Source organism: Nicotiana tabacum, chromosome 10 (assembly GCF_000715075.1).
Source record: "Nicotiana tabacum cultivar K326 chromosome 10, ASM71507v2, whole genome shotgun sequence".
Classification (NCBI taxonomy): domain Eukaryota; kingdom Viridiplantae; phylum Streptophyta; class Magnoliopsida; order Solanales; family Solanaceae; genus Nicotiana; species Nicotiana tabacum.
Genome location: NC_134089.1, coordinates 67,583,181 through 67,609,965, shown reverse-complemented (window position 1 = coordinate 67,609,965; position 26,785 = coordinate 67,583,181). Strand labels below are relative to the sequence as shown.

Here is a 26,785-nt window from a genome sequence, read left to right as displayed (position 1 = left end):
CCAGCATACTTATCCTGGAACTCCAGTATAATATGCTGGAGTTCAAACATACTTATGCTGGAACTCCAGTATAATATACTGGCGTATTTTTCAGGTTTTGAACAGTGTTTTCGCTCAGATTTATCTTTGCATGAAAAGTGGCTAAATTTCGATTACTTTTGAAATTGGGTTATTTTTGAACGATCAGTTGTAAATCTGGCTATTTTTGATTTTCTCCCTATAATTATATAGTAGAGGTGGGTTGGCCCGTAAGACTAGACTATAGAGAAATATTTCGATATTTCGGTATATCGAAATATCAAAAGTCAATACCAAGTATCATACCAAAATACCGAAATATTGAATAAATCAATATCGAAATACCAAATTAATTTGATCCGGTTTGAAATTCGATTTTTCAAATTTTATGCCCACCCCTAGTTAAAAGTGGCTATTTTTCAACTCCCTTGTTTTGGAATAACAGCCAAAATGGGCAAGCTAGTTCATGAGCCTGCACGCAGAGGATCAACAGTCAATTCCCACAAAACAGGAAAAAAGACAAATGGACGAATCAAATAGGGTAAAATGAGTGGAAGAGAATCTCCCTGACGTGGCACGAATCAACCGGTCAAAAAACTCGAAAACAAGCATATAACCAGAATAAAAATTATTAATTTATTAATTATGGAAAGTGATTTTCCATTATGGAAAGAGAATGAAAAATTGATGAAAATTGTCTGCACTTGTTTTTTTCACTTGCTGCAGTGGAAATCTAGGGTGCATTGTGTTACTATAATATTTTCCACCAATCTATAAGAATATTAGTATCAGTGAAGAAAGAAGAGAGGAGGAAAAATGGAGGAAATAGGGTTTCTGGGGACGGGCATAATGGGAAAGGCAATGGCCGTCAACTTGCTCCGCCATGGTTTCAAGGTTACTGTTTGGAATCGCACTCTCTCCAGGGTATTTATATTCTTTTCTCCCTTATCTACGCACCCATTTTAATTTCACGAGATCCTTTATATTAAGTGTTGTAAACACATGAATGATAGGTGTGTTAAGGAGACGAAATGAGTAAAATATATGGAAGAAGGGATTTAAGAAAGTCAAATTAAAGGAATGTTTTTTGTTTTTAGGCTGTTGATATTAACTTGTAAGATTGAACTTTGTATTAAGCCTACTTTGCGGATTATGAGAAATACTCAATTATCATGATGAAACTCTCTCTGCAATTCATCTACTCTGTATTTGCTGTTTAAGTAGAGATGGATTTGACCAACGGGATCCCTCCTGTGTTTTCTATCTTGAATACATTGTTTTTTTCAACAACAAAAAAATTCCCTTTGTACAACTCGAGACTTGTGTAATTATGCATTTATGTGCTTTTCAGCTTTGTTTCCCTGTTATGTTTCTCTTGTATGTCTCATGGCCACTGAATTTATGAAGAAATCCCCACGATTTATAGGGTTAAACTCGGTGGATAATAGGCCATCCTTCTCCATTTAAATACCATGCTTTTGTTTACGGTAGGGTTCAAACTCGTGAGATGCTCCTAACCCACACATCACCCGCTCGCTCTTACTAGGCCAAAGCTCTAGGGGCTTTATGAACACGAAATTTTGTGAATGTATTGCAAGAACTAAGGTGTTTAAATCCATTTTTCAGCTGTCTGCTTTGGTAGTTTCCAGTGCAAATCAAGGCAATTTAGAGTTCAATAGGTGAAATGGACGTGGGAACTATTTATGAATAATTTCACATTCTTATAACTATCTCAAAATGCAACAACTATCTATTCACTTGTGTACAATAGATCATTACCTTCACATTAATAATCAAAGATTTACCTTCCTTTCATGCAAATAATTCTGCAATTCATGATCAAGATTTTGTTACGAGTGCAGTGTGATGAGCTAGTGCAACATGGAGCTTCTGTTGGAGAAACTCCTGCAGCGGTAGTCAAGAAATGCAAGTATACAATTGCGATGCTGTCTGATCCTGCTGCAGCTCTTTCAGTTAATCAGCCTATACAAACAGTGAATTTATGAATTCAAATTGTCAAAGTTTGTACTACCTATACCTAATGAGAATTTCATTTTGTGGTCACCTAGGTGGTTTTCGACAAAGATGGTGCTCTTGAGCAGATATGTGGTGGGAAGGGGTATATAGACATGTCAACCGTTGATGCTGATACTTCTTCAAAGATTAGTGAGGTTGGAGTTTCATGCTTCCTGTCCTTCTTCTTTGAGATAGGAACTTTAATACTATCAGAATCAAGTTTATATTAAAAGAGAATTCCTGTTATAAAAAGCAAGTTGAAGTGAATTACTAATAGTGAATGATTACAGGCCATTACATCAAAGGGTGGTTGTTTTGTTGAAGCTCCAGTTTCAGGGAGCAAAAAGCCAGCTGAAGATGGCCAACTAGTAATTCTAGCAGCTGGGGACAAGGTAATATTATTTAATGGAAAAACACTCTTATTATGTCACACGGGTAAATATAGCAAAGTACATTATAACATGGGATGTATGACTTTGTCTTCATGCTGTGGCAATTTTATAACCATTAACCTCAAACTGCAATGAAGATATAATACACATGAACTTGCGTTGATGATATCTCAAATCCTTGTAGGCGCTATACGATCAAGTGCTACCTGCTTTTGATGTCTTAGGAAAGAAATCCTTTTTCTTGGGACAGGTTGGAAATGGAGCAAAAATGAAACTTGTTGTTAATATGATCATGGGCAGGTAATTAATTACTCTTTTTATGTTAGTTTTAATTTCTTGCAACTTTAATCCGTTTTGATATTCCCTAATGGTGCAGTATGATGAACGCGTTTTCGGAAGGAGTTGTATTGGCCGACAAAAGTGGATTGGACCCTCATACCCTTCTTGATGTGTTGGTAAGCAAGCTTATATTGTCATTTATCAGTTATTTTCCACTTAAATAAATATTCAGAAATTCTGTCTTCTCACAGGACCTTGGAGCCATTGCTAACCCAATGTTTAAGATGAAAGGACCTGCTATGATCAACAACAGTTACCCGCCTGCATTTCCTCTCAAACACCAGCAAAAGGACATGAGGTTGGCTCTAGCACTCGGAGACGAGAATGCAGTGCCAATGCCAGTAGCAGCTGCTGCTAATGAGGCATTCAAGAAGGCGAGGAGCTTGGGTTTGGGAGACCATGACTTTTCAGCTGTGTTTGAGACTATTAGGGGAGCTCAAAGTTCAACCTGAATGCAAGAAAAAGTCATAGCAATAACAACTTGAGGAGACCCTCGATCATCCATTTTGCCAACTCTTGAAAATTATTAGTAGTTAGTAGAAATTGTGACAAAACCTCTCTATGAACTATTCAAGTGCAAGTGCAGAATTTGAGAATTTATAAGCTCTCTTCTGTTGCGTAGAGTTTTGCATAAGTGAGTTAAAATCATTCTGGATTTCAAAGTATGTTTCATGGAGAAATCGTAAATAATCACTTGCCAAGTGAACTTGAAACAACATTTTGATCAACTCCCATATTCCTTTTACATGGCAATCAAGTGAGCTTGGAGTATAGAAAATCTACTCTTGTCATCAGTGTCTCTGGGATTGCGACCAAATCTGATTTCGTCTTTTACTGGAAAAGCAAGAGGAAGATGATACGGATGCTGAATTTTTTTGGAAGAAGCTAACTAGGGCTAAGCTAGAGCTAAGAAGAGAACGAAAACTAGGGCAAAATAAGATTTTATTCATGGCCTCTGAGAAGTGCAAACATGATTTACACATAGGGAAACAAGACACTAGGGACCAAAGTGAACTTAAAATAATGAAGTGACTAACTTATTCCAACACCCACGTACAACTGCTCAAACCTCAGGCACCAGTTTCCCAAGCATACAATTCCTTAGCCAATTCCATATAGTATCAGAAAGAAAGTTGATTTCTTTCCCTTTACTCTCTCTCACTATCGCTTTATGGGTTGCTAAAATGAATTGATTGCTGAAATAGTAAGTAAGAAAAACCTTTAATCAGGGTAGGGTGTATAAGAATAGTGTGGAATAAGGTGTATTAGTAATGCAAGCATTAGTTATGCAGATATTATTTCTTATTTACGGTTTGGTATGGTGTATTAAAATTATAGTGCATTGCATAATATTTAAGAAAAATAGTTATTTACAAAAAAGTCGTCCATATTCTCTAGCTCTAAGGGACTTTAAGGACAATTTTGTCTTTAACCATACAAATGCATGCATTAATAGCCTTGGTATTACTAATGCCATGATTTTCTTTGCTGTACTTATACATAGGATAATACCAAGTATGATGTATAACTAATGTATTAGTTATACACAAGTTGAAAAAATGTATCAAACAAGGTATTAGTAATGCATAGAGTTAATGCTTACACTATTTTTTCTAATACCTCCTACCAAACGACCTATTGTTAAGCACAATGTTTCATACTTCACATACAACAAGAGACCTTCACCACTTTAATACCAAATTGTGGGACCAGAAGTAAAACCCGTAACGAAGTCACTAATTAGACTTGGAGGCCTTGAATATGTGTTCCTTGAAGTATTTGAGTTCTGCTATGCTCTCCTTAATGTCATCCATGGCTCTATGCTTGCTTTCCTTTTTAGGAGCCCTTTTGCTATCTAATGAAAAAGCAGGAAAATAAAACATGCAACACTCAAAGCAATTAGATATCCGCCTATTGTATCAGAATACACTATGCTAGCAGCCTGGCACTGAATGTTGTAATAAAAAATAGAATACCTAGCCGTCCGCCCCCTTAACCACCCCCACCCGTTGAGGGATACTTTAAAGTAGACATGATAAACCTCAAAATGTTGTACTGGTTTTACCTCTTGGAAACCAACGAACACACAATGCCTTGACACTGCTGACATCAACTAGTACATGTGAAAAAAGACTAGCCAGATTCGGCATGTATTTCTGCACAGATATAAATAGAATGAAAACAATTTAGCAACAAGCCTTAATTTAAAAGGCCAATCGAGGGAAACTGTCTAGAAACACTGAAGAATGCTCGACTAAGTAGCCAAGAAGCAAGAAATATATAGTAATCACATGTCCATTTACTTGTAGATGAGATACCTCAAAATGATACGTGTATAGATTTATACTAACATAACCATACCTTCAAAAATTGAAAATCCACGTAGACTGAATTTCCTGCTAGTAATGGTGTATATGTGCCAATGTTTCTCTTGACAAATTCAATAGCCTACATAATGCAAGCAAAACATAAGAATAATATGGACCACATAGCAATTGCCATGCATCTCAAATTCTCAATTATGATCTGTCTCCAAGATTCATCGGAAAATCTTAGACTGAAATAGCAAACAATCAACACGAGGAGGCAATAAAATTTACAACAGAAAGAAGAAAAAAAGGCAGAGGGAACGAAAGATATTGATGTGGTTACAACTCTTCAACTTGAAGCTATATTTTTTGCCTTTGTGGCATGGGAAAAATTGAAAACGGTATTCACTTCAAGGACCAATTTCAATGTGAGGACATAGCCACTCTAAAAGTAATTGCTAATTATCAACATCTAGGAGGCAAGGATTTATCCAAAAACGAGCACATGAAAAAACAATGGTTTAAAAAATTTGAGTTTCAGTATCACATGAAGTTATTGTCCAGAATATTACCCCTAAGAGAAAAATACATAGACCAAAACATACACGAGCTGACAACAGGTGCCTGTTGCGTTCGCGTTCTGGAAGCGCCTCTCTTTAAGAGCATTCACAAGCCCCTCAATATCTTGATGCGCATAAACGAGTATACTCTTTAGGATTTGGTCTATGTTTTCAAACCGTATCCTCAAGAGTCCCTTATGAGGTGAGAGAGACCTGTCGTACACCAAAAGAGGGGAGGGAAGGGGGGTTGTTTAACTGGCACTATAGTGGGATACTCAGAAATGGGTCCATTCCTCTACTTAGCGCTTTTTTCAGCTTTCGGTACAATATTATACGTAACCAGTTCAAGGGGAAAAAAGAACAAGTAGAACCAGATGTGTGAAATTACACTGTAAATATTTTTGTCATTTATCTTACCAATTCTGGAATGTCACTGTTGTACATTTAAGACAAAAGGCTAGATCTACCTGTTTCTCAGCTTCTTCTTCAGTGACTGTACTCTTAAGCACCCTCTCGGTCAAACCTAAACGAAAGTAAGATTACCTTGAACTAAAAGGTGTTTTGATATTACTGAAAAAGTAACTTTATTCCAAAAATAGCTGCCTAAAATACAGAATGATGCTGATAGAGGTAAAGCGGCTCACCACTAGCTGCATGATGCTCTTGACACCATTCACCCATTTTGTCTAGACACTCCTTAGGTTGATTTATAACCAAATCCGGACCCTGTTTTTGGAAACATAAAATACTCTCTGCTTTAGAACCAGGAGGATATATGAGGTGATTCGCAGATGCACAAGAAATGCTGTCATATGGCAAAATTGTACCAGCTGAAAAGGTCCACAAGTTTTCCATATTATGCAGCAGTAGGATCAGTGTCCTCCAAAGAGCACCGAAGAACTGGGAATTCTTCAGATTCAATTTAGATTATAAGATAAGTACTGTGTATATCAATTTAAGTTACTCGCACAAAACAGCTTTGTGTTATGTATCATTTGACCATTACTTCCCTTTTTCCTGATTAACCACAAGCTCAAAGAAAACCACTGTTTTGGAAAGGGGGAATATGCAAACTTAAAAAGACGATGATGTTAATAACATAACAAAATCAGAGTTGCAGTGTATGAATACCTCAATTGATTTCGTCAAACTTCCATCTGTAACTACACAAGCAATCTCCAATATCCTATCAACTTCAATATTCAAACCTACATCGGAAGCAAAACAAAGTCATGGTATGCTTTTCATCTTCGAGATTATGACTTAGGAGATGTGCAATGCTACTGTCCTTGGTGTATTTGAGACATGCAAAAGTTTTCTAGAGCAGTAAATGTGCCCAGGCGGACCTACGTTGGGGGGGTCACTGCACCCCGATACACAAACACTGGATGGGTGCACTGGTCAGCTTGCTCAGTTCCGCTCGTATTTGATGACTTGGGTTTGATTCCCAACTTTAAATTTTTTCAGTCCAGATTCTTTTTTTTTCTAAACCCCCCCCCCCCCCTCTCCTCTCTTCTTTTGATGAAATTTCTCCCTTAAAAAGCACCAAACCCACTTCTCTCTCCACGATGGAACAAAGATACCCTTGCCCCAATTCTAAACTCAGCGTCTCTCTCCCGAACTCACACCACCAGTCTGCCGCCGAAAGCTCTTGCCGGAACTAAGTTTCGCCCAACGAGACCCAACCTCTCTGTTAACAGTAAAGCCCTCACCTCCACAGGATTTGAAGGTAGCGGGAGCACCACTGTCTTTAACATACACATGCCAATTGTTAGGTACAAAGTTTCAAGTGCAACTCTCTGGAAACTTAATGATAACTTATGAACCAAGTATAAACTTCAAAATTTTCGAATATTATTAATTTAGTACAAATATAAGAAAGTAAATTATCTATTCATACTTGATTTTGACGCGCTTTCATATTCAAAAAACGGTCAATAATAGTATCATTGCTTACATTTATAAATATGTCCTTTTCAATGTAACAAACTGAACAATCATTTAAAAATGGTTCACTAGTACTACTACACAATTCATTTTTGATGTACTTCAGGGATGAAAATGCTCTTCTACCGCGATAGATAAAATCATAATAAACTTCACAAGTAAATAAACAAGTGAACTATTCTCCATAAGGTTTGTTTTAACAAATGCTTTTGCCAAATCACCAACTCCTTTCAGATCATAGAACATAGGGTCAACACGTCTCACGTGCATTATAAAAGTATCAAGTTAGTAATCGAGAAGCTTCAATTCACCAAACTCAGTTGGATAGGCCAATTTTATTATTCTCTCCTCATCAAATTTAGCAAATGAATTAGCCGGATTCAAACTTGTCATAACGGGAAGCAAGTTACTGCTCACAACATCAAAACAATTGTGAAGCTTGAAGTTGCAAATTAGTTGCAACACAAAAGAGCTCAATAGGTAAGTGATTTGAATATGTTACACTAAAGGTCTACACTTCGACTTATTGAATTCATCTATCTTGGACACTAAAATGTCATGTTTATCACAAAATGAAGAGACTTCATCCATCAAAACTCTCACCCTTCTCTCATCAATTGTAACCTTTCCTTAATAAGGTCAAAATACCATGCCATTTGACAATATCTTGCTCTTTCCTCTGTAAAGATACACTCAGTTCATTCGACATCACCAACACTTTCAACATCAAAAAATGAGAAAATAAATTCACTAAATATCCTGCTCGAAATCTATCATTTGGATTAGAACCCTCACATTCACCTCAAGCACATGAATGATAGATGAAAATAAAACAATAAACTTATCCAATGTTCTAAAATATGATCCCCAAGTAGATCTTTATGCTCAAAAGATGCTCCAACCACATTTAACATGTTAGCAAATATAGCAAAGAAATTATCCACATGCAAATGTATTTTAACAACAATTACAAAAGTTAATTGTAATTGATGAGCAAAACAGTAAATTCAATATAATGATAGAGTGTCGTGCAAAATCAAAGCTTTAAGACCATGCATCTCTCCCCACATGTTACTAGCTCCATCATACTCATGTCCACAGATTTTAGATGGACTTAATAGTTAATAAGTGATTCAAAAGCAAAGAATAAATTATTTCCTTCAGTGACCATGATGATATATCACTGACATAAACAAAACCAATAACTCGCGCATTAACTTCGTCTTTATTGTCAACTATAGCAAAATAAAGATAATTTGTTCATGGTGCGAAATGTCCTTAGACTTATCAACTAATATCACAAATAATATCCATATTAACAACTAATATCTCAAATAATATCCATCGAAGCCATCAATTATAACTTTCATTGTTTCTTGTGCACAAGCACTCACAATTTCCTTTTGAATTTTTGGCGACATCATCATATTATTTTTTTAGGATTTTTTATGTAACGGTATCCACATTTGAAAGCCTTCTTTTGAGTTGTCCCAAATTCCTAGAAAAAAGCCTTTATTTTTCGAAGATGCACTTTCATCATGACCTTGAAAAATAATCCAAATTCCAAGAGGAACTTTGCCATATTAATTGAGACATTTATACGAATTTGGCCATCACTTCTTTTGTTCTTAGCTTGCTTGTCAAAAGCAATTTGAATTGATTGACATTGATTTTGACAAATATAGCATTTTGTTGAAACACCTATTGTGGAAATTTTACTTCACCATCATGTAGACCAAACCTTTATTCCAAACCTTAAAACCGGTGTTTTTGAAAGAATTACTCGCGCTTCCATAAACACGGTCATTTTTTAATAAATGGCAACATAAACAAAATGTAGTATCTTTATTTACTCCAACCATCTAAAAAGTGAATCATTAAATAAATTCGGATTAAACTGACGCATTTTCTTCCTAAATGCAGTTTTAGGGAGGCCCTTTCTGGATGTAGTATCTTATCACTACATCCCGTACTTTAAGGCTATATTTATCCATGAATATTTTTTCTCCAGGTCGGCTTTAAGTAGCTCCAAATCAAGCTCATCTGCAAGAGGGGAAGATTTCTAATTATAGAACTATTCAGAAGAATAAAATTTCTTCAAAAATACATCCATCTCAACTCCCAAGAACCAATGACAACTTCCTACACAACAACGATTCTATTAGATTTAAGATTCTATCAAGAACACAAGCAAATATAGCATTACCAATAGGGGAGTCAAATTCCTCTTATCAATAGCACAATAAAAATAATACGTAATTGGGGAATCGCCCATCATATCAAGAACATACGAACACATTTCTAAAAGGGAATCACACCCCTCCACTAAATAGGAGAATAAATATAACATGTTATAGCGGAATCATACCCTTTATAATTATACCAAAAGAAAAATATAGCACACCCTCCTATTACGTGTTATTTTTGTTGTGTTATAATTAGGAGGGATGTGATTCCCTTATAACATCTTGTTTTTATTGTGCTATTTATAGGAGGGATGTGATTCCCCCTATTAGAATTTTTATGTTTACTTTTATTCTTGATATATGAAGGGTGTGAGTCCCCTTACGAGTTATTTTTATTGTGCTATTGATAAGACGAACGTGATTCCCTTATTGGAAATGTTGTGCTTGTTTGTGTTCTTGATAGAATCTTAAAATTAATGGAATTTTTGTTTTGTAGGATGTTATCATTGATTCTTGTGAATTAAGATGAATGCAATTTTGAGGAAATTAGATTCTTCTACCAATAAAAAAAGAAATGTAATTCTTATCAACTAAGTTGCAGTTGTAGAGACAATTCTTCCCCTCTTTGTAGATGAGTTCGATTTATAGTCACTTAAAGTCGTCCTCGGAGAAAGAATATATATTGATAAAATATAGCCATAAAATACGAGATGAAGTGAGAAAACATTATATTCACAAAGAATCTTATTAGTTGGTTGAATATAAATCTACTAAAACTACATTCACGAAGGAAAAAAATGCATCAGTTTAATCTGAGTTTGTTTAACGGTTCCTTTTCTAGATGGTTGGAGTATAGGTCACGAAAGATGCTGCATTCTATTTATTCAAAAAGGACTATGTTCATAAAGTTTAGGTGATTTTTCATGAAAACCGACTTTAAGGCTTGAAAGAAAAGGCTTGAAAAAGTTTTCTTTCACATGTTGGTAAAGTAAGTAGCATCCACAATAGGTGTTCTAATAAAATGCTAAATTTCCAAATTAATATAAGCAATTTGGGGGGGGGGGGGGGGGAAGATGCGAGGATCGAATTCATTTAAATGCCTCAATTGATGTGGCAAGCTCTTTGGATGGCTTGGAAAAAAGGCTTCTCGATGTGGATAGTGTTATAATAAAAAAAGTTCCAAAAAATGATATGATGACTTTGCAAAAAATTAGGAAATTGTGAGAGCTTGTGCACAAGAAAAGGTGAAAGCTATAATTGATGCCTTGGGAGGAGATTATTTTGGTATATTAATTGATAAGTCTAATGACATCTCTCAGCATGAGCAAATGGCACTTGTTTTGCAATATATTGAAAAAAATACGAAGTGAATCAACAAGTTATTAGTGTTGTTCGTGTCAGTGATATATCGGCACGGTTATTGAAGGAAATAATTTATTCTTTGCTTTTGAATCACTCATTAAGTCCATTTAAAATATGAGTATAAGATTATGATGGAGCTAGTAACATGCAGGGATATGAATGGTCTGATTTTGCACGATACTCCATCATCATATTGTATTCACTGTTTTGCTCATCAATTACAATTAACGTTTGTAATTGTTGCCAAAAAACGTTTGCATGTGGATAATTTCTTTGCTATAGTTCCTAACATGTTAAATGTGGTTGGAGCATCTTTTGAGCGTAAAGATCTACTTCGAGAACACCAAGGAGAAATGTTGGATAATCGTATGGTGAAGTTCGAAGTGGGAATGGATTACTTCAAGATTGATGGCTTCAAAGGCAAGATGATACTCGATGGGGATCACATTTTAGAACATCGGAGAACTTCATTGTTTTATTTCATCTATTGTTCGTGTGCTTGAGGTGATTGAATGTAAGGGTTTTATCCTAAATGATAGCATGCAAGCAGAACATCTTTTGATTAAGATCAATGAACTTGAACTCATTTTCTTGCTTCATTTGATGTTGAAAGTGTTTGTGATGTTGAAAGAACTGAGCACATCTTTACGGTTTTCCAAGCCATGGTATTTCTTAACTGTAGTAAGAAAATGTCGCAATTGATGAGAGACACCAAATAGGAATCTTCAATGGATGAAGGCTCCTTATTTTATGATAAACATGATGGTTTGGTGCCTAAGATGGACGCAATCTATATTCCTAAAAAGTTTACGCATAAACCTTCTAGTGTTATTTATTGACATCACTTACGTGTTGAGCTTTTTCGTGTAATAATTGGGTTGCAACTTCAGGAGCTTAATAATCGTTTTGATGTACGAGTAGTAACTTGTTCTTTTTATTATGACGGTGTTCACGTACCTCGACTATTCCACACTCCACAGGGTACCTACAACCTCTCATCGGCACAAGTAATAAGAGTAAGTAATAAGCAACTCTGCTCACCAAGGCTGAGGCGGATGGCATCGGTTTGCAACTTTAGAAGCTTAACAATTTTGTAAGTAGTAACTTGCTGAATCCGGCTAATTCATTTACTAATTTTGATAAGGAAAGAATAATGATATTGACAAGTATTATCCAAATAAGCTGGGTGAATTAAAGTTTGGAGATCTCAGTTGCCAACTTGATACTTTCATAATGCACATGCCACGTGGTGACCCTATGTTAAAGACAATGGTGCCCACCTGATGACTCAACAGCGAGTCAAAATAGGGGGGAAGACATCAAAAATTTCTTGAAATTGAAATATAGATAGTTGAGCTATTAAATTTTGGGGTGAAGGAGAGCAGAAGTATCAATCCAGCAGAACTTCCGCTTTCTATCCTTCTCGACTAATCATGAACAGACAAAGATGATAAGCTACCTGTGGTACTTATCTATTAAGCACAACAGTATATATAGAAGTAAAAGTTTCAAAATTATTTATCTGCTCTGTATACATAGCCATATTTTGGCTCATGGCTAACTTAGTCACTCATAAGAAAAGATGACCATAGATGGTTGATGGATGAACTTATCCAAGACATCTTGGCTTAATAGTAGGAATAGGACTAGAAAGGAAAAGTCAACATGCAACCAAAAGAAACGGAAGGTATACGTGGAAATGAATATGTTAGCACAATCTAGTTATTCCACTTCCTAAATTTCTTTTGGAGGTCACTTGTAGTAGAATATGAGGATTTAGGTAAGGGGGTCGGAAGCAACCTAGAGACGTTTCCAACCTAGGGACGTTTCCAGATAACAACCAAAGTAAACTACTACTGGACACCAAAGTACAGAATGAGGGACAGGAGGCTATAGCTGGACGACAAACCTGGACGATAGGATGGAAGATGAATCTCTGACTGTCAGCACAAGGAACCAAATAGTTGTTTTTTGACACTCAGAATTTAAAGTAGCCTCTGGAAAACAAAACAGAAAGAAGCTTAGAGACTCTTCTTTAAATCAATAAATGGGAGGATGAGTTTGTTAATGACCGTATGTGGAGGAGGCCTCCATCGCATAAGTAACACAGCCCAGGGAAGGGAAGACCTTAAGAGGACTCTGGTAGCATCAGCCCATTGGGAAGAGTCAAACCAATATAATTGGACTGCCAATAAGCAATTCAAGGACACTCTAAAGTCTAAACCCTTAAAGGGATAGCCAGCACATATCATTCCACAGCAGTGTATACATAGTGATGGACTTTATGACAGATATAGTGAGAAAAACCACTAAGAATGATGTGGTTCAATGCATAAGGTTAAAGACCCAGGCACATTTCGAAAACATCATAACCTATTGATTACCGGTCATCTCAAGGTCAATCCATACAAGCGGCAATTTGTACTCTCCTGAAACTGACTTCTGATCCTCTTTTTCATGTTCAAGTACTTCCATCTCTCCTGGGCTGCCATATTTGTCCTTTCCTTTACCTGAGTAGTTCACAAATTGTCATTTCTTAGAAACAGAAGCTATAGCTAGGGTTTAAAAAAGACGGCTAAGGATTAAGGATGAGCTGCATTATTATTATTTTTAGCTGAGAAATCCCCGAGGGCCAATGACACACAGTTCGGAACTCAGTGGATAATGGGCCCTCTCCTCTCTGGTTCTCCACTTAAAGATTAGCTGCATATTTATTTATAGTTTAGATAAAATGATCTGTTTCTTTCTGACCTTTTCTGTTTACTCTACCAGTGCCCCCATTAGTAATATCAGTTCGGATTTCATCCTGGCGATCTGCAACATCCAAATTTAGCAATGAAAAGGCATTTGAGAATTGATTCATCTCTATCAAAGTCCTTGGTCATTAAGCTCCTGCGCAACTGACAGATGGATGATGTTAGTGATACATGAATAATTTCATTGACTAAGAATGAAAAGATAGAAAACAAAGAGATTAGTAACTTCTCCGGGATCGAGTACTACAACATAAGAGAGAGGTTCAGCTTTCAAGAATCACAGACCAATCTTGCCCAGTAGCAATCAGCACTGGAAGTTGCATCAGAGAGTGCACAAGATAGTAATGGTAAAATGTAAAACAATTTTCCTCATCATCATCATCTTCTCAAGAGTTGATTAAGGGGTAAATAAAGGTCAGGTCTCTTAGATAGAAACACTTAATGTTGCTTTTTCTTGAATGTTTGCGACCAGTTGAGGGTATCAAGTGGAATGAAATAGCTTCACATTAGAAGGAAAGGAAGAATAGTCAGCCCCTATGCCAATTGCAAATATATCAACACCAACAAGCTCTATCGCAGAACTAGTTGGGTTCAGTTATGCTACCTTCATTTCAGTTCATGTGAAACGTGTTCGACTATGCAGGAGTTTAAAGGGAAAAAAAGACTATAACTTATGTTCTTAAACATGTCAAAACACTTTTGTGGCTATAAAACCATGTCATAAAGGATGCCCCCAGAGCAGCCAACTGAAAGAACCGCGGTCACACGAGACAATCACTAGAAAAGAGGCGAGGGTCATTGGGCGGTCATCGAAAAGGAAGCAGAAGTGCAAGTATCGAAATGGTCACATCAAAGAAGAGTTTTGCCACTAAAAGGTCACTAAAAGAAAAAAGAAAAGAAGAAAACTTTAACTGGGCAGGCGACAAAAGGTCAGCGCTGATAGACGAAAGCTACTCAGGTTTCTACCAAGATCGGGACACTTTGATATCATGTGAAAAAGCAAACAAATGAGAGAACTTGCCTTGTCTTGAGTGAAAAATCAATGTACAAGAAGACCTCCTCAAGTACTTACAATATGATAAATAGTTATCTTCTACATCTAACAAGGCAGGTAATATCATACAATTAAATACAAATGATTCTAGAATACCCTGTACAATTTTCTCGAGTCACTCCATGAACTTAGACATATATAATTTTATCGATTTTACTGACTTTCAACACTCTCAATCATCATAGAATCAGCATTTAGCCTGAGAATGACATGCTAAAACCATCTCTAAAGATGTTCTCATCGCCCTCAGGGCCTAGCTCAAGTGGCAAAGGGTGGTGGATTTGTGTCTTAGGTCACAGGTTCAAGCTCCCACACCATGCAAAGCAAAGCATGGTATTTAAGTGGAGAAGGGTAGAGGGGCAGGCCCATTATCCACCGAGTTTCGAAGGCTACGGTTGGTCCAAAGGATCGGTCCCAGACGGATTTCTCGGTCATCAAAAAAAGATGTTCTCATCTGTCCTCTAATTGTACTACTCGAACCTTCTGTAATTTGATCATTTTTTATTTGTCTTATTATTATGGCTGCATACTCATCTTCTTATACGTATTTTTACGGCACTCATCTTGAGAATATGCAAGACTCTTACATAATATTGTTGGTCTGGCAAGGGGTTCTATAAAACTGGTCTTTCACTATAGTGTTTACCTTCTTATAGCATAACACTCCCAAGAAAATTCCTCCAGTTTGCTTTTATGCGTTAAATCTTCATCTCTCGTGTCATTTCCCTGGAAGACAAACTCTATACATTATAATTTCTTATATTTAGTCTGAACTCATTTCAACTTCATTCTTTTTGTAACAACTACTACTTACTATGCATATATCTAAATTCGCCAATTGCAAAAACTTACAATTAAACAATGAAAAAAAGGGCAGTCCGATGCACTAAGCTCCCGCTATGTGCGGGATTCGGGGAAGGGCCGAATCAAAAGGGTCTATTGTACGCAACCTTACCCTACATTTCTGCAAGACGTTGTTTCCACAGTTCGAACCCATGACCTCCTGGTCATAAACTTAGCAATTTTCCTTTAGACGAAGAAATCATTACATATGGATAAACAACCTCTCTCTTAACATAGAATACTCCTTATTACGTTGCTTTTTATAACTTCCCCTCCTTCTATGTACACAAAGGTGTTATTCTAGTTTGTTCGAATTTACGCACTCCCCTAGTCACATTTTTGGTTAGGGGTGAACCCACATAGTGTGGTGGGTGCTCGAGCACCCATTGACCCCGACTCAAACTATATGTATTTATTTAGAAAAATGTTAAAAGTGATAATAACGGGTCAGCTAGCACCCATAATCCAAAAAAGACTGATGGGTGCTTTGGTTTCGAAGATGGGATATAAAGGTCCTACATTAGAGAGTATCACGGTTCGATTCTCCCTCACAGTATTTGTTTAAAGTTTGAACATAGCTAATTATTTTCTAATGCTTAACTTGCTTACTTTGTTTCTCTTCGATGCTGATTCTCTTCCTATGTGTTACTGTTTAGTTTATTTTATTTTTTCTACTTCTTTCTCATTATCTAATTCATTGTGGCTAAAAAGGGGAAGAAAAAAAATATTTGCACTAGCTTCAAAACCTTTAGCCTTGTTTTCAGTTATCCAACCCAAATGCAAAATATTTCTCTTTTTCAGACTACTATTGTCTGTTGAGATAAAATTCCTTTTTCAGACTACTAATATGAGGTTTTCATTTGAGAAACAGAAAGAGAAGTAAAGTCCTCGATTGACACAGCAGAGGTAATACGGTCTTCCACTCGAGACTCTTGAGAATTGTTGTAAATACTTGATTTGAGTATGCAAATTTTTGTGAGGATTCATACAAATAAAGGAAGAATAAGGCGGAGCTCACCGGGTATAGCAGCAGAGCAAAGGCGGAGCTTCCTCGCCGGAAGAAGCTTGAATACTGGAGCACTATGACCGAAGGAAGACTCCAGATCTCCGTCGCACCAATTATTCTCGTTTCCTTTTGATTGCTTGCTGGGCTTCGGTATCATGCTTTTACGGGAATAAGACATATATTTACTTTTAAATCATTTTTAAAATGTCTTTATTCTTTACCCATTATTTTAATAAACTTTTATCTGTCCGGACAAAAATAACCTTTTGCTCATAAAGTTCAGGACCAAGTCCTTAATTTATGAGCTTTGTCAGAAGTTCAAGATTACATGTCCTTAACTTTTAAACTTGCAACTCGACTACCTGTCCTTAATTTATGTACTTGTAACTCTAAGTTAAGGACTACTTGTCCTTAATTTATGTGCTTGTAACTCTAAGTTAAGGACTACTTGTCCTTAATTTCTGTGTTTGTAACTCTAAGTTCAAGACCAAGTGTCATTAACTTGTGAGCTTGTTACTCTAAGTTCGGGACTAGTTGTCCTTAATTTATGAGCTTGTAAGTCTAAGTTAAGGATTACATGTCCTTAACTATTCTGATAACCTCCCTCCTTTGACGACCCTCCTCTATTTTTTCAAACAACTTGCAGCTCCCTCTCTCTCTTCTTCACACTCACCTTTTTCTTTTCAATAAATATGCATACACAAAGGACTCATACTCTCTTGGCTATACATATCTGGCACAATCAAGCAAATCATAAAGGTCAATCATCAAATCTATTAACACCATGCGGGGTACAAAGATCGTATGTTAAGAACTCCAAAATGAAACAACAAAGTGAAACTCGCATGATAAGAACACCCTCCGCCAAATAAAGGAACAATAAATTTCTTGTGACCAACAGCCAAATAGCAGCAAAAATGACAAGAAAAATATTTTTAAAGGATCGCCTATTCAAACTTCCAGTATAAGATGAAATATTTGTGATTAAGATGAACTAACAAACATCAGAACTTCAAAAATCATATAGAAACCTAAGATAAATGAGCACCATACAGCAAAACAGATTGTATTGAGAGGTCATAAGCCTAAAGGTAGAATAAAGGGTAACACCATCTTTCCATATTAATTTTAATAGACTAGTGGCTACTTTTGCTCATCATTTAAAATGTTGGATAAAAAGTAAATATCACTTTAAAAAATGGCTACCCCATGCGATTTTTACGCTTTTACTTGTGGGTTTAAGAGGGGGCAATTGCACAAATAGCCGTATTCAGGCCTCATTTGGGTCACGCCCCAAGCTCGGGGAGCGCAATCAGCGCTCAATTGAGTAAACCCGGTCGAACAAGTCTGTTAGACACTTCTTACCCGACTCACTTACGATCAAGAGAAGACATGATTTCATCACTTTAGGCAATAAAAAATCATACAAGTACATTACTAAGCCAATTCATTAATTACATTGTTGTTGGGTATTTAAAATACATATACCTTACTATTTAGTGGAGCAATAGACCATACACAATATCATCCTTTGACCTTCCCAACACTCATATACAATCCACACAATGTCTACGGAGCCTCTAAGTAGATACAAAAGAAAGTGATATGAAAGTGCCAACAACAAGGCCCCGGTTATACCTCAAAACGTGGTAATCATATAAGCAAAATCTGTATTATATGGCCCGGAAAGAAATGGGGCTCACCAAGACTGCTGGGAAGATGAAGGCAAAGCACCACTAGCTGCGATCAACACTGTCGACTATGGAACCACCTGCATCCATTAAAAGATGTAGTACCCTCGGTAAAAGTGACGTTAGTATGGTCGAATAGTACTAGTATGTAAAGTTAAACATCAATTTTAATAGAATGAACAATAAAACATAGAGGAAACAGTCGTGGTGTACAATAAGAGCTTCAAACAAATAAGAAAATCATAAAGTAAGAATCACAAGGTTCCGGTTAAATTTCCATCTTATTAGGTTGCCAATCTCAGTGCGATGTGCCACAATCTACAATACTACCGTGTTCATACACGGAGTCTGATCTCTACCCGATCGGCTAGGTCATCTCTCTTGAGACATCCACCATATTCACAATTTCAATCAAACAATCCAGCACAATTACCACCATATGTGCGGCATGGTGTCGATCACGGCCCGATCGGCTAGGCCATCTCACTTGAGACATCACCCTCTCAATCGCTCATCTCGATTCACATTTCTTTCCTATCTTTCATTTCATGGCACGATTAGCCTCATTTATTTAGTCATTCTAGGCACTTAGCCACATCTTACAATTCAAGTTTCCTTTTTCACATGTTCAACAACATTATCATAGCAACAATAAGGCCTATAATGTACGGCATGTTCACACACAAGGGAAAAGCTCGAAAATTCTAAGCACATAGAGACTTTGCATACGGATTGGCACAATAATCTTTATTCAATTTCATTGACATGAGTTCTTAACCTTTCTCAATACATATTCCACATTGTTAAACATATTCACATAGGAAGATAAGACAGGATAAGCATTTGGCACACATATTTTACCACACGACACATTTGGGATAGACAATTCTAGTGTGCTCAATTTCGGTACTTACACTGATTCCACCGATACCAGGGGATATCGATTCTAAGAAGAAAGAGGTTTAGTCATGCACACCTCAATTGAGCTTTTCTTAATTCCTACAATGTCCCGGAATGTTCGCAAATTCAATCTATTTAAGCAATGCAGCACAATTGAACCCATACTTAGGAAAATGATCACAATCTTAGCTCACTTGAGCATTTTATCAAGCATTATGTGTTCATTAAGGTTTTATGGCCCTTTATGCAAGAATACACCAACCCATTCCCCATGCCTCTCTATTTTTGATTTATAATTTTCCCGTATCTATAAGAACACATGCATGCAATGTAATCACCATCATCCCCATGAATTACCCCACTAATGACCCCTTTATAGCTATGTTTGAATTTTAAGAGCTGAGGTGATGAAGTCTTACCTCCTAGGATGAAGATTTAGGTATCTCACTTGAATATCTTCAATGTTTAAACAAGAATTTGTGGACCAATTTTTTTAATGAAGGACACTTTCTCTCTCTTAGACCCTCTTTCTCACTCTAAAAGTACCAGGAAATTGGCTCAAAATGAGCCATTGCATAAGTTATAATGACATAGGATCGGGTTTAAAAATTAAAAATATGGAGCGCCAACTCAGATCTATGTGACCGCATAACGGTTATGTGGTCCGCAAAGTGACCGCAAAAAGTGGCCCTCAGGGGCCTCAATTTTTGCCTGGGTCTGCGGCCAATATGCGGTCCGTAGACCTGTTATACGGTCGCATAATGCGCTACAGAATCTCCTTTCACAAAAGTCCAAGGACAGATGTGCGACGAAAATGTGGTCCGCATAATGGATATGCGATCGCATACTGGACCGCAAAAATGGCATCAAAATTGGCCAAAAAGACTACATCACTCTGCAGCCATCATGTAGCCCGCATAGTTGTTATGCGGACACATAGTGGGCCACAGAAATGCATGCTTCTGCGAACATTTTTTCTTAACTTTTTAATGCACAGTTCAATCCAAAAAGTCCGAAGAATTTCAACAATTTCTGACACATAACCCTAACGTGGCACCATGATATTCCGATTTTTGGGAAGAATTTTATGGGGCCTTACATCCTCCTCCCCTTAAGATCATTCATCCTCTAATGAGGCCCAAGGTTCGCCTATTATTACCTGATAGCTTTAAATACTCTTGCCTTATGTTTTGATGATCTAACAAACTTATCGTTAAGAACCAAATAGGGAACCTGACCTACTTGGACTGCTGCAAGCTTTAACAGATTCCAGCTAAAGGTGAACTGTGACAGCTTCAGGAGCTGGGAACCTACACAAGGACCTGATACTCTTGTGGTTTCCTCATAGCAGTACAGAGTCAATTGGACACAGCTGGAAATGAAGTGACTGACGGCATTATTTCTGTCGCACTGCACTGTCCGCCCACTCATTCTCTAACCAAACAAAGTACTCACATATTTTCAAGTGATGTGATCAAGATGTACCCACAATGAGCTTTATACAAAACATCACTGAAAGGTTTCTGTTTCTCATTCAAGCATCTTGCAAAAATAGAGAAATTAATCCTCACAAGCTTGAAGAACAAGGTTGAATGCAACTACGGACCAGTTCCTAAAAGATAGCCTATTGTTGTCCTAGTTGAGTTGTAACCTTGTTGTTGTACTTATTGTATCTCCTAAACTGCTTACCTAGAAGCGTTTGATTAAGAATCCTCTTGTAAATCTGTAACTCCTTGAGTTTATGTTGTGACTAGATTTAGTCATAAGGAAAAGTCTTTGTAATTATAGAGTTACAAAGTGGCTTGTGGTAAGAGCATCACAAGTTAGGAAAAGCCTTTGTAACTAGGAAGTCACAAAGTGGCTTGTGGTAAGAGTACCACAAGTTAGTTGAGTAAATCCTTTGCAATAGGAATCGTTGCAAAGTGGCTTGTAATAGGTAGATTGCAAGTTAGTAAAGTTAAAAACCTACAGGTGTAGGTCGTAGTTTTTTGATCCCCTTGTGTGGGATTTTTCCACGTAAAAATCCTCTGCCTTATTTACATACTATTTTATTAGCATTCTCAGCAGAATCTTGTAGAGGACCAGGTACTATACGGTTTGGTAGACCCATACAAACTAATAATTGGTATCAGAGCAGGTTCCTCCTATCAGGCTAACACCTAGGAAGGATCCTCATGGCGACTCCACCAAATTTTGAAGAAGGTCAATCCATATACCAACCCCCCAAGTTTAATGGACAATACTATTGGTGGTGGAAAACTAGAATGCACGATTTCATCATGGCTGAGGATTGTGAGCTATGTGATATCATTTGCGATGTTCCTTATGTTCCAATCAAGGTACTAGATGAATTTCCATTTTCAATGGCAAAAACCAGCAAACAATATACTAAAGCAAACAAGAAAGTTGTGGAGAAGAATTTTCGTGTCAAGAAAATTCTAGTATATAGAATAGACCTAAAGAGTACAATAGAATCTCTACCTGCGATACTGCAAAGGAAATATGGGAAGCTTTGCAAACAGCTCATGAGGGAACTACACAAGTAAAACAGTCTGAAAATAAACCTAATACTGGTGATAGTTCCATGATGGCAGTTGAAGGCGAAGAGATTGGATATGACTCAACTTTTGCTTTGATGGCTCAATCAGATGATGATGAAGATAATGGCAACAAAGAAGTAAACTTTAGGGATGTTCAGAGAAATCTGAAATCCTATTCTCCAAAAAACTCATGTCTTTAGCCGATGTTTTAATCACTGCCTTTCATAAACTTGTGGAGGATAGGGATTCTTTGATCTTAGAATTAGGAGAATATGAACATACTAGAGACGACTTAGTGACTGCAGTTACTCACCATAAGAAAACCATTGAAATCCTCAGAAAAGAAAAGAGTGATATGTTAGTAGAAATTGCAGACCAAAGGGATAGCAAGTGAGGAACACATTAGGCTTGGAAATGAGGTGAAAGCTTTGAGATTTAGGATGTGTGCTGAAATTGAGAAAACGAGCTTCTCCAGACCAATCTAGAAATTGTAATGAATGATCTTGAAAAGTCTCTAAAGTGGACCTGGTCTTCAGAAGCTACCACTGCCTTGCTTACTCATGATTGTGAAAAAAGGCAGGGAGCAGGGTTCCAAAGGGAGAAAACTCCTCACAACCCTCACAGTAAGTACGTCACTATCTTTGATAACTGGCCTCGTACCCGATTTGGGAACACTGGGTGCTTCAAGTAAGGTGTCCAAGCCAAGAATCAATCAGTTCAGAAAGACAAAGTGGTTGCTGAAATCGTGACTACAAAAGATGGACCAGGTTCCACTCACAAAAAACGCATATTACCTACATGAACTTAGAGAACTCTTATTCATCCTCTTGCTTACTACAAGGGACCCAAACTTGTTTGAGTTCCTAAAACTAACTCCTAATTTCATGTGCATGGAACAGTAAAAGGAAGCGGTTAACAATGGTTCATGGATAGTAGATGTTCGAAACACATGACTGGGAACACCACAGACTTTCTTTCACTAAAAGTCCTACAAGGAGGGAGTGTATCCTTTGGCAATGGCAAAAAGGGGTACATTCTTAGAGTTAGAAAAGTTAGGAAGTTACTCACTCATTCTATTGAAAAAGTGTACTATGTCAATGGGCTTAAGTACAGTCTCCTGAGCGTCTCTCAAATCTGTGATAAAGGAAACAAGGTGGAATTCTTGTCCAAAATATGTATAGTCACTGACCTTGTGACTGATGAAATAGTACTGGTGGCCAAAAGATACATAAACATCTATGTTGCTGATTTCGAATCTTTACAGAGTAGTGATCTGAGTTGTCTGAAAGCTGTTGACGATAATGCTAAACTATGGCACAAAAGACTGGGCCATGCAAGCTTTTCCCTTCTGAACAAACTAATTCAGAAGGACCTGGTCCATGGTCTGCCTATGTCACAATTCAAGATGCTTAAAGTTTGTGATGCATGTGCTAGAGGAAAACATGTGAAGTCCTCTTTTAAGTCTAAGAGCACCTTAAAGCCGCTTGAGCTTCTACATATGGATCTGTGTGAACCTATGAGGGTGCAAAGTAGAGGAGGAAAGAGATACATTTCTGTAATCGTGGATGACTATTCCAGATTCATATGGACTCTGTTTCTCAAAACAAAAGATGAAACTATTGAAGTGTTTGTGGCCTTTGTGAAGAAAATCCAAGTGAAGATGGAGTTTAGAGTTGTATGCATTAGATCAGATCATGGGACAGAATTTGACAATGTCAAATTTGATGAATTTTGTAATGAAAATGGTATCACTCACAACTTCTCAGCTCCCATAACTCCACAGCAAATAGAGTAGTAGAAAGGAAGAACATAACTTTGGAAGAAATAGCAAGAACAATGCTGATTGATAGTGGAATTGCAAAGAACTTTTGGGATGAAGTTGTCAACATTGCCTGCTACTTAGTGAACATGTGCATGATCAGATCACTTCTGAATAAGATCCCGTATGAATTGTTGAATGGAAGAAAACCCAAGCTGACTCACCTAAGAACATTTGGATGCAAATGCTATGTTCTCAAAATAGAAAAGATCAGCTTGGTAAATTCGATGCCAAGAGTGACGAATGAATATTTCTTGGGTACTCTTCTCAAAGCAAGGCTTACAAGATATATAACAAGTGGACTCAATGTGTTGAGGAGAGTGTCCATGTCATTTTTTATGAATCTTATCCATCATTTGAGAAGAGTGTTGAGGAAGATCAAGATGGAGAACCCTTACTCGTTCCTGGTGAAGTCATTAACATGACAAACAGAAAGGCAGATATGATGAGTCAAGTAAAGGAGCCAAATGAAGACAACGCTACCTCATCATCAATAGAATCAAGCACCTCAATTACAATCACTGAAGCTGAAGAAAAGGTGGTTGATGCAGTTTAGGGAACTCCACTAGCACCTGAGAGAAGGATAAAGGAAAATCAGCCAAACATACTTTCCTTCTCTTAGAATGAACCTCAGGGGTCTAACTGGAGACACCAAAGCTCTCACCCTATAGACAACATCATCACTCCTCTAGATTCTAGAGTACAAACCAGGTCAAGAGCCACAAATTCACTTGCCTTCTCAGCCTTTCTCTCCCAGATAGAACCTAAAAACATCGAGGAAGCCTTGAAAGATGCAGATTAGATTACAGCCATACAAGACGAGCTGCATCAGTTTGAGAGAAACAATGTGTGGCACATGGTACCTAGACCCTCAGATCGAACCATTATAGGAACCAGGTAGGTATTCAGAAAAACAAGCTCGATAAACATGGAATTACCACAAGGAACAATGCCAGACTAGTGGTCCAAGGCTACAATCAGGAGGAAGGGATTGACTATGATGAAACGTTTGCTGCAATGGCTCGTATGGAAGCTATCAGAATTTTAATCGCTTTTGCATCTCATATGGAATTCACCTTGTTCCAAATGGATATCAAGAGTGCTTTTGAATGGACTCCTTAAGGAAGAAGTCTATGTGAAGCAAACCACAGGGTTTGAATGCCATAAGCACCCTAAATATATGTTCAAACTGGACAAAGCTCTGTACGGGCTAAAGTAGGCTCCGCGAGCTTGGTATGAAAGACCGTCAAAGTTCCTCTTAGAAAATGGTTTTAAGAGAGGAAAACTGACAATACTCTTTTCTTAAAGAAAAGAGGAAGGAACCTGCTCATTGTTCAGGTTTATGTTGATGATATCATTTTTGGAGCAACAGTTGACTCTCTATGTGAAGAATTTGCAAAACTCATGGGAAGTGAATTTAAAATGAGCATGATGGGGAATTAAACTTCTTATTGGGTCTTCAAGTAAAACAGTCCCCAAAGTGTACTTCCATTTGTCAGCAAAAATGCATCAGGGAACTCTTGAAGAGGTTTGACATGGAAGCATCAAAGGTGATAGACACTCCTATTGCAACTGTCACTCGACAGCACATGGATGAAACTGGATCTCCTGTAAATCAAGCCATGTATAGAGGAATTATTGGGTCTCTCTTCTCTCTCATTGCGAGTCGACCTGATATTATTTTCAGCATGGGGCTGTGTGCGAGGTTTTAATCAAATCCCAAGGAATCTCACTTGAAGGCTGCCAAAAGAATACTAAGATGTCTCAAAGGAACATAAGCATGTGCTGTATTATCCATCAGGTGACAGTTTTAATCTGATTGGGTATGTTGATGCAGACTATGCAGGTTATCTTGTAGACAGAAAAAACACTTCTGGAATGGCTCATTTCTTAGGTTCATGTCTTATCTCTTGGGGTACAAGAAAGCAAAATTCAGTGGCTCTTTCAACAGCTGAAGCTGAATATGTAGCTGCAACATTCTACTGTGCTTAGCTTTTATGGATCAAGCAGCAACTGGAGGACTTTGGGATACTCACTGAGAGTGTGCCCCTTCTATGTGACAATACTAGTGCACTCAACATGGCCAAGAATCTAGTTCAATATAAAAGGACAAAACATATTAATGTGAGGCATCATTTTCTGAGAGACAATGTGGAGAAAGGGTTGATATATATGAAATTCTACAACACAGAAGATCAAATTGTAGACATTTTCACTAAGGCACTAAGTAGGGAACAATTTAAAAGAAACAGAGTAAAGATAGGACTGTTTTAAGCCAAATTAAGTACTTGATTCCTCCTTGGTTGGCTCTTACCCTTAAGAAATAACTGCCGCAAAGTGTTTTCTGGCCATGTCTAACACACGTCAATACCGTTGCAGGTAAACACACATGATGAGCATAGAGGCAATAGATGCAGTGCATGAATGATAAAAGAGGATTGATTTTCAAAAAAAAAATCAAGAACCAGGTTCTTGTACCAAAGGTTAGTAGTTTTGTGAATCATTTTAATACACGTCTTAAAAAGAGTACCAAATACAACTACCCATGTTATCAATTTTTTAGATCCTGCTGTCACATCCCTTTATTTCAAAATGTTCTATCTCCCTCTGAAGCATTGCAATTCTCCACGCCCAATTGTCGTTTCAGAACCGGTGCTTATTCCTCCCCCTTCATAATTATCCTCTCCTTTTAAAAATCCTCTCTTCTGCTCTTCTTAACCATAAGTCTTACACTGGAATCACCCAAAAAGAAGGATTGTCACACCACTTCTTTCAATGGCTGAGAAAACTTTCGATCTCTCTGCCTTAGTTGTAACTACCACTGACCCATCTATGGAACCTTTCATTTTCACTGAGCCTTCCTTACCCTCTATCACTCCTGCTGTTGCAGTCACACCTTCCCAGTTTCCCAATCTCTTCCCAACAAAAACCCTTGAAACTATTGTTCTGTTCTCCCCATCATCTGTCGTTCCCACCAGTCAAACCCTAAGTGGAGAACAAGGTCAAAATACTGAGTTCACAAAGGGTTCTGCCATTGTTGCCACCGA

General features: G+C 37.4%; 2 protein-coding genes across 3 annotated transcripts; one reads left to right on the top strand and one right to left on the bottom strand.

The window, feature by feature from the left end:
* Window positions 1-834: 834 nt before the first annotated feature.
* LOC107777564 (glyoxylate/succinic semialdehyde reductase 1-like) lies at window positions 835-3,217 on the top strand. The gene is given in 7 exon segments (NM_001325242.1): window positions 835-942; window positions 1,881-1,991; window positions 2,088-2,189; window positions 2,325-2,426; window positions 2,611-2,726; window positions 2,803-2,881; window positions 2,957-3,217. Coding segments are annotated over 7 exon segments (879 nt in total).
* A 968-nt stretch (window positions 3,218-4,185) lies between these two features.
* On the bottom strand, window positions 4,186-16,953 carry LOC107777565 (oligoribonuclease). 2 transcript variants are annotated; one of them, XM_016597619.2, is made up of 9 exons: window positions 16,801-16,953; window positions 13,881-14,029; window positions 13,514-13,639; window positions 6,766-6,842; window positions 6,279-6,360; window positions 6,102-6,157; window positions 5,127-5,213; window positions 4,831-4,921; window positions 4,186-4,620 (listed from the first exon to the last, which is right to left on the bottom strand). In XM_016597619.2, the coding sequence occupies exons 2-9, from the start codon at window positions 13,990-13,992 to the stop codon at window positions 4,502-4,504; spliced, it is 750 nt and encodes a 249-aa protein (XP_016453105.1). In that variant the 5' UTR covers window positions 13,993-14,029; window positions 16,801-16,953; the 3' UTR covers window positions 4,186-4,501. The 2 variants fall into 2 exon arrangements, with proteins under 2 accessions (XP_016453105.1, XP_016453106.1); XM_016597620.2 differs by having other exon boundaries at window positions 13,881-14,021; window positions 16,801-16,950.
* Between the last annotated feature and the right edge of the window lie 9,832 nt (window positions 16,954-26,785).

Excerpts from the sequence above, each read along its gene's own strand:
- LOC107777565 (XM_016597619.2), bottom strand. The coding sequence starts at position 13,992 with ATGAATCAATTCTCAAATGCCTTTTCATTGCTAAATTTGGATGTTGCA. Across the intron at positions 6,361-6,765 it reads GTTTGACGAAATCAATTGAG|GGTCCGGATTTGGTTATAAA; the intron begins GTATTCATACAC and ends TTCCAAAAACAG. Across the intron at positions 4,621-4,830 it reads TGTTCGTTGGTTTCCAAGAG|ATAGCAAAAGGGCTCCTAAA; the intron begins GTAAAACCAGTA and ends CTTTTTCATTAG.